We start from the raw sequence: 8,881 nt of genomic DNA, 5'->3' as shown, positions 1-8,881 counted from the left end.
ACAGATTTAAAACAACAATACACCACTAACAAAAAATGACAATAATGAATGAGAAAAGTAAGAAAAGATAAAAAAAATAAAAACAATACAATCAATACAAATGTGCCATCACATTACTAGGTACCAAACGCCACTTTAAAAAGATGCGTCTCAAGTCTTGATTTAAAAAGACCCAGGTCAGTAACGATACGCATCTCACTGGGCAGCTTCTTCCAGAGCTTAGGTCCAGAAACCGAAAAAGCGCGGTCACCCCAGTGTTTCAGTTTTGACCTGGGCACTTCCAACCTAAGTTATATGTTTATCCTTCTGCAATATTATTTCCATGAAAGTTTTCAGATGTAAGGATAGAACGTGTACCACACCTCTCACCTATCCAGGCCTCCCAACCGGAAATGAGTAAGAGATAGAAAGAATAAAAGAATGGAAGGAGAGAGAGATTGGGAGGCAGAGAAAAGCTCTCTCTCCCAGTGACCAGGGCACTAATTAACAGGGGCTGGAGTCGATTCCCCTTCAGCAGCGACCCTGCCCCCGGCCATTCCTGCTGCCGCCGAGTGATCATTGACTGTTTAGGAACCATGTGGAAACGGCGAACGGGGCACCCAGAGTCACTCAAAAAAAGCTATTGGATTTGTAGGGAGTGATGCTCGGCATCGACAGGCCGTGTATATTACTGCTGTGCGTCCATGATTTTCAATTGCGCTCCCAGTTTAGAAGTTTTTAAGTCTTGAGTGTGAGTTTTAGTCTTACGCTGAAAACTTTAAAATCACGTCGTGAAAGTGTGCTCTCTGCCGTTGTCTCAGTCCGTAATCCCATTCAAGCCGCCATTGTGACGTGCCAGGTGTCTTTGTTAGGGATGGAAATTAATTGATTAATGTGGGCCATGTGTAATTTAACTGACTTCCGGAAATGAGAAAGAGAGAAAAGAAGAAGAAACATATATAAAAAGAGAAAAGCAGAAAATATTTAAATGTGGGCAACTTAATAAGAGAGCGAGGGCCTTAATTGGCAGAAACCCAATTTGATATTCATAAAATGTAATTCAGTACAATTTCTTTTAACTCCGCTGCAGACAGGAGTCTCCTGTGACAGCTGTCTCATGTGAGTACAACTGGCGTTCAGCGGGCCGCTGTTGTACGCTGTGTTATCTGCACCCTGGGAGAGCAGGTGACAAGCAGCTGCATCGTTTCATCAGATTCATTGCATGTAGAAAATTAGATTTGTTATACTTGGTAGAAATCCAATGCTTTGGAGGGTGAGGGTTCAGATTAGTGACACATACGGCACTCTGTAGTTTGGCTCATTTGAAGCTAATGTACTTCAATGTGATTCCTGCCGTTCCGAGTTTGTACCTTCATGGTTGAATGCACTGAATGGAACTGTTTTGGATAAAAGCATCAGCTAAAGGAAACACACGCGCACACACACACATTCAATCACGTGAGGGTCCTCACACTGGGGCATCTGTAGACAGAAAGTCAGACCACGACACCTCATGGTTTCCATGGAGACCCAGAGACAGGAGCGGTACAGCTTGCCCTGATAATTAGCACCATGGTATCTCACTAAGCATAGTGCTATTCTCATCATTAAGGCTCCACACTCGCAGTATATGTGCATGTAGAGCTCTCAGTGTATTCGATGTGGGTGGAGATGCCCCCCTTTGGAACTTGACCTTTACCCTACTGCTTTTCACATGGGGGGAAAGTGATGGCGGTGGAAACGAAAGGCATCAACTATGCGCCAATCTACTTTCTGTTTGGTTTCCAACAGCCACCAAGATCAATGGGCCGGGGACATCATTAAAAAAGGGGCGGCATTTCCATTCAGCTGACAGGCCGGTCTGACGTAGTAGACCAGCCCTTATCAATACTTGCTTTAGGAGTTGCACCAAAAGGGATTTTGGCTACAGTACTATGTATGCATCTCTTATCGTGGATACAGCAGGGGTTTCTGCCTGAGGGTGTAGCTCCAACTTTGCTTTTTGTTTGGATTTAAGACAAAGCAAAGTTTTGGGCATATTGAGGAGCTTGTGTTTTTTTTCTGGACTGAAAGATTTTTCTTTGGTGCGCTTGTTTTTTTTTGCTTCTTAGAACTTCCTTTTCTAAAGTTGGACTCCCTGAACAAAAGCTATTTATTTGTCGGGAAAAGGGAAAAGCCTTTTTTGAAGAAAATTTTGGAGCTGGTTTGCAAAAGTGTACATATAGGTTCTTTTGCACAACCCGAACAATATAACAGAGGTAGGCTAGTGGTCGCTGAAAAGAGCCACGCTCATCAGAACTGGGACCCAGGGCATGCGACGGAGCTTGAATCCCTGAATGAGCAGCGTGTCCACTCAGAGCGAGGAGGATAGGAGGAGGTACCAACAGTGGAGATGACAGACGTTGAGGAAAAGGAGAACCAGGTGGCCGGGACTTCTGAAAAGAAGCTTGCCGTTGACTATGGACTGGATCGTTGGCGCAGCTTGCAAAAAAGGTTTTTTACCCCAAAGCTGCACGAAATGGAGCACCGCACCTCAGTGCCCAGCATGGAAGGGGACTTTGAAGAGTTTGTTTTGGATTTTGATGACTACGACTTGCTGGAGTCAATCCACACTCAAATGGGTTCACCGGAGGAGCTTCTCTGTAAGTTGTGTGTGGAGATTCACCTACACGCCCGCTGGGTCCCATTACATTTCTGCATATTCAATGAAGAGCTTTAAAGTTAAATTAAAGAATGTTGTGTCAAGCTTCCAATAAAGGAAGTTCTGATGTCATAACACAGTGAGAAATTCACGCGGATTAGCATTTTTATTCTATTTTTACATGGATGATCAATGTACGGGTGCTCACTTGTTTCCATTGATCATGTAGCATGCTGTGTGCTTAATTAATGGCAATATAAGGCTCATTCATCCCCCCGGTATTGAGCAAAATTGACACAGTGCTCCACTGCGGCTGTTTCCGCCGTTATCATTGATCCGATGGCATCCATTTGCCTTTGGAGGTCAGCCACAGCTAGAGCGGAAAGACATCGCATTGACAAGTGTTGTGTATTTCCGCTGTTTTTGTCCTTATTTGGGACATGGCACACTAGTCCTGTCATGAAGCAAGGTTCCATCCCATGCGAAAGAAATACAAGTGATTTGTCTAGATAGCTTAGATAACTGTTGTTACGATTTGATACTATGAATAAAATGCTCTATGGTGAACAAATCATGCAAGGATGGACTTCATAGCTTTTCCCTTGGGAGACTCACTAAGATAGCCTAACTTCTTCTTGATTTCCATTTCTCCCTCGAGTTTCCTCGAGGAAGGCACGGCGCAGCAGAACGGGCCACTCTCTCTCTCACACGCCTCCACTTTGGTTACCACCGGCCGCTTATGTGAAAGATGAAAAAAACCGTAGGGACAGTCTGAGTGGTCAACAGCTGAATGCAAAAAACAGTTTCTAATCTGTCCCCCAGATCTTTGCCGTGACCTAAAATACACCAACCCCATGTCATAACTTAACCATTACTATAACCTAATACAGTACCTACCCATAATCCCCAATTGCTGCCTGGAACGTGTTAAATCAGTCCAAACACTCAGGGTGTGCTTTGGAAAATAGTTAACAGAAATGTAAAAACACCTGATTTGCAGTTAAAACCTGCACAGCTACTGATTTTTTCCTTTAACCCATCTAAAATATATTTCTTAAATTATACCTAAATGTCCCCAATACCTACATGTGACCACATCATTAAGTCGTCATGTGCCACTCACTTAACACATGTTCCACACAGGTGGTTATTTCCCAGTTCCTGTATCCAAAGTGACCCCACAAGTCTCCCACTGTGTCACATAGCAAATGACCCAGGTCTTCACTGAAATGACAAGACCCCATTATGATCAATTTGATCAAATCTGATTTGGGGGGGAGGGAAATGGAAAATAAAATGAACTCTTTTTGAAATGACAAATGTCTGGGGACAAAAACACCTCTTCTTTAACACTTCCACTTGGCGTATAGATTCTCGCTCCCCTATGAAGCTTTTGCCTTCTGTTATTGGATGTTCTGCTGTCAGCTGGAAACTTAAACAGACATGCATTAAGATTTCAGATTTTACAGCATGGAGCACATTTTCTGAGTTATGTTATATTTACATCAACCTACGGCCTACGGAGTGCAACTCGTTAGGTTGGCTTCTGAATTACTCCTACAGAAATCTAGACGTCGTGATTTTTGCAATGTTGATCTTTTGCATTTTTTTTTTGTCTTAAAACACTCGCTGTCCAGGTCACAGATTTGAGGACAACCCTGGCGTGAGACGCCACCTTGTGAAGAAGTCCTCTCGATGCCTGGTGACCCGAGGCAGCAACAGCTCCATACCACTGAGCAGCCTGAAGAAGAAGAAGAGAGCAGCAGATAAGAAGATCCATGAGGTTTGCAGCACACTCTGTTCCCCCTACCCCAGCCTCATCATGTTGCATTGTAACCACTAGTGATTATCAGCCAAAATGTCTAAGCCATCCAAGGTAGACCGACGACGAGCGACTGGGATGTGAAACGGAGCAATTCTGCTCTTTTGGAAACTAGAAGTCCATCCAAAAATCAAGCTTGATTTAACAAAAACATGTAAGTGAACCTATAAGCCAAAAGTGAAGTTGTGGGCCATGAAACCAAAACAAGGAGCTGAACGAGGCGACATAGGTTTTTATAAAGTTCATGGCTCATGGAGTGTAGTCTTAATTTAAATCTATAGTGGCTATATACTATTTTATATGGACAGTGTTGTTGTCATTACTTAGAATTCCTCATGGGGGCGACAGAAACTATGCCCCAGAGCTTAAAGGACACTCCTCTTCATTGACTTGATGAGATTTGAATACAAACTTGCTCCTTACGGTATGTTTCACCTCAGTTTGACAGCAAAAATGTCACAAAAACACAAATCACATGAGTACTATATTGTGTTGCTCTGAGAACACACTGCTAAAAATGAATTCTGTGTTGACTAAATGCCTCTCCAAACCAGTTGGTTACGCTCCCAGTCCAAACCACTCCTGGCTGGATCCAAACCACTCAGCTCAGTTGCTCCTCATAAACATGTGTGTGTGGACTGTATCCTCGGATCAACTGTCTCTGAATTCATTTTCCTATCAGTGTATGCTCCTGTTTTGGTCAAAGATTATAGATAGAAACAGAAAAACTGGTTGTGCTGGTGTTTTCTGAAGTTGTTTGTATTGGTGCTAGCCTCATTGTGCTTGATCCGAGTGAGAAGGGGAATCTCCACAGCCCTTTAAAGCTCAGGAATCTTCTCTGCTTCATCTTCAGTTGTTTGTAGAGCTGAACGAGCTAATTGTGGATAAGGACCATGAAATGCGCTGGAAGGAGCGGGCCCGCTGGATCAAGTTTGAGGAGGATGTGGAGGAGGAGACAGACCGCTGGGGCAAACCACATGTGGCCTCCCTCTCCTTCCGCAGTTTGCTGGAGCTCCGCCGCACCATCACACACGGTAAACAGCTTCATCTGCATGCATGCTGCTAGGCACATGTTCACATCTCATGATTTACCTAGTTTCATAAAATCCACAAAGATAGAACATGGCACACAAAAAGAAGCAAAAGTCATCCAGTGTGTTGTGGGCTTTATTTATTAACCCACTTGTTGTCCTCGGGTCAAATTGACCCGTTTTCCTATATCAATGTTCTTTTCAACCACCCAAAATAACATGATTGATCCCACACACTGCTCTTTGGCAAGTACAAATCTCTACTTTTATTCATTTTGGGGCGTCTTATTCAATTTTATAGCATTTGAAAAACATTGAAGTGGTTTTGAAATAGTATTGAGTAAAAGTTGATATATTCCAGTCTGTGATTATTCATCAACATCCATTCCTTTAATTTTAGTCAAAACAAGTCCTATTTTCTGCTTTTCTAACTCAAACATTAGGTATAATTTCCTTTAAATGAGGTTTATTGACCATAAATTCCAAAAAATAACTGTAAAACTAAAGTTAACAAGTTAGTGTGACGTAGTGGTGAAAACGTCAAAAAGTGACAAACATGGGGGGAAAAAGCATCAAAAGGGTTAAAAAAAATTGTTGATTTTCAACACAAAGGTTAAGTAACAATTTTTAGACTTGCAAAATGTTCTCCCCCCTTTAGGCAAGTGCTGGATGTGAGTACTTTTTAAGCAGTCTGGTGTCAGAAGCCACTTTTTATCTTCCTGTACCTTCCCTCCCTAGGTGCCATCCTTCTGGACCTGGAACAGAACTCTCTGCCCGGGATCGCCCACCTGGTGGTGGAGACGATGATCATCTCCGATCAGATCAGAGCCGAGGACAGAGCCGGTGTTCTCCGGGCTCTGCTTCTCAAACACAGGTCAGAAACCAGGCCCACATCACACTCTCTTTTCCTCAGCTCCACTAAACCTGATTCTCAAAACCAGTGTCATAAAACTGGTCATAGAGCCAACTGTTAATTATGCAGGAGTATAAAATGCATAAATACAAAGCTGTGGTGAGAATTGAAAATGGTGTATGTTCAGGGTTTAACCATTGGAGCATAAGTACGTTAGTTTATGTAGTTTATGAGTTTTCTATTTTTCTTCGTAACCATGACACAGATCATAATTTCATCGTGTTTAATAACAAAGTTTGATGACTCTAGTTGTTTTTATCCATGTATGAAGCGACCTGTCAGTGTATGGCAGTGTGGATGCAGCGTTGCTTACATTTGGATCATGGGTTGTAGATACGGCAGCATGACAACTGAAATCCTAGCCCTCTTCCTCCTCATTTATCATCATCATCCAGCAGTGGATGTTGTCACAAAAAAGGCAAACTCAAGGGAGCTGAACAGGGAAATTCCAAATTATGACATTTAATAACACTTGGCTTGGTGTATTCCCCGTGGTTGACTTAGTTTCAAATGTTAATACTGTGCTTTCACTGCACGGGGTCTTAATTAATTAATAATAATGAATTATATTTCATTATATTTATATAGCGCTTTATCATAGACACTCAGAGCGCTTCGGGGGGGGAACTACTCTCTAATGCGACCAATGCGTAGCACCCATACTACGTCAGACGCTCACCACACAGCTGGGTAGAGAGGGAGGGGAACATGTTCTTAGTGGTGAGGGAAACCGGAGCACGTTGGAGAAAACCCACGCAGACAGGGGGAGAACATGCAAACTCCACCCAGAAGGGCCCGGGACCAACCCGGTACCCGGTGCCTTCTTGCTGCTCTAACCACTGGGCCACCGTGCTGCTGCCGTGCCCTCTGACCTCTGCCTAGACTCACTCCTATTTCACACACAAAAGAGTGTTGCAACCTGAAGCTCATAACTGCACACCAAGATTGAAAATATAGTGATAGAGGCTTTATAAAGACATATAAACTGGCTTAAAACCAGCCTCTCTAACAATTGTGTTACTTTTCATAAATGTGTCTAAGATGATGTATTGAGATGAGGCAGATTTAAAACCCAGGATTTAAGAAGAAATGAGACTGGCTAAGCATGAGGCTATTTGGGTGTCTACATTCCAAAAGGGCCAGTTGTTATTTTAACCTTTGACCTTTTTGGCGCTGTGTTATTTCTGCGAGAGCAGGTTTTTTCCAGCTCGCCCAGTCAGCCACTGTTGGCCTCGAGTTTGATGATGTTAAACCAGCAGAAGTGAATGTGTGTATAGATTTCTAGAGGGGATGGTTATCATGGGACACCCTGACTTATTGTCAGGTGTCAGGTTCTCAATCCGAAAAGGAATTACCGACCAGTGGTTGCCCACAGCAAAGCCAAATTCTCATGCTCACCAAATTCCAGAGGGCATAGTTACATCACATCCTGCACACTGCTAAATACAAAGTCAAATAAATACCAGCATGTAGCTGTGTAATAGATGTGACATGTCATATCCACACTATCTCTATCTCTCTCAAACGGTTCCCACTTATTGATCTGCCATTGCATTGACACACATGGCTAATGGAACAGTCCTCTACACATAGTGCTTTATTGATCTTAAACAGTTACATAACCTGAAAAAACAGTTAACTAAATGTCGACTGTCAAATGGAATTACCACAGGAGAGATGAGCCACGCCTGTACAAACAATGTTTGTCCTTCTCGCTCTGTCCCCAGTTCGGTTTAGTTAGAAACACATTTCATTAGTGTGTCTTTTGTTCACCCGGTCAATTAATTTACTATTACTATTGGATGGACTGGCATACAATTTCATTCAGACACTTGAAGTCCCCTGATGAAGTCCACTAACTGAAATATTCCCCTGACCCTTCCTCTACCTAAAGGTTAACAATTTCACTTATACTGTATTCATAGCTGCCAGGCGATGAATCCTAACAAAAAAAAAGAATCCCTTTCCTCTGGCGCCAGCAGCAGGTTTTTTTGTTTAACCAAAAAAATGAGGTGTGGGGGTGAGATAGTTTTGACAACTGTTAATGCAAAAGTCAAGAAACGTTCACTTACACCTGTTTTAGTTTTCCAAGGAACTCACCTTGGCCTTATGTCTTTGTATCCAGCTCTGCTCAGCCACTGGTCCAGCATCCTCTGTCTGGCTCCCCCTCTGTTAAACCAGAATGGTACAGCCTGCGTTTGATCAGTTACAGTTGTATTGCATGGACAATGCATCAGTGTGATGACACTTTAAAAGTTTGGACCAATACATTATGGCAAATAATTCAATACTACTAATATTGTGGTGACAAAATGTGTTGTCTCATTCAAATCCAACGGGATGGATTTTGCACACGCAAAGCGACACAACAGATGCACATAAAAATAATCTGGCCAGCGGACGTTGTTAGCAGCAGGCCATCATGCGATCATTCCATCTTTCACAGCCTTTCCACATAAAGTCCCAGCATGCAGAGGGGGAGGGGGGGGGGGGGG

At 43.0% G+C, this 8,881-nt stretch overlaps 1 protein-coding gene across 4 annotated transcripts in view; it reads left to right on the top strand.

Moving 5' to 3' along the window:
• The window catches only part of slc4a3 (solute carrier family 4 member 3), a 63,391-nt gene that overhangs the window by 33,822 nt on the left and 20,688 nt on the right, over positions 1-8,881 (top strand). For 3 of the 4 annotated variants that reach the window (XM_032529728.1, XM_032529730.1, XM_032529731.1), the window contains 3 exons: positions 4,258-4,403; positions 5,296-5,476; positions 6,212-6,347. In XM_032529728.1, the coding sequence (XP_032385619.1) occupies positions 4,258-4,403; positions 5,296-5,476; positions 6,212-6,347 (463 nt within the window). Of the gene's footprint in view, positions 1-1,889; positions 2,622-4,257; positions 4,404-5,295; positions 5,477-6,211; positions 6,348-8,881 lie in introns of those variants that run through there. The other variant, XM_032529732.1, reaches the window with a different exon arrangement.

The sequence above is a fragment of the Etheostoma spectabile genome, chromosome 11 (genome assembly GCF_008692095.1).
Source record: "Etheostoma spectabile isolate EspeVRDwgs_2016 chromosome 11, UIUC_Espe_1.0, whole genome shotgun sequence".
Classification (NCBI taxonomy): Eukaryota; Metazoa; Chordata; class Actinopteri; order Perciformes; family Percidae; genus Etheostoma; species Etheostoma spectabile.
Note: the sequence above shows the minus strand (reverse complement) of the source record. Positions and strands in the feature narration are given on the sequence as shown.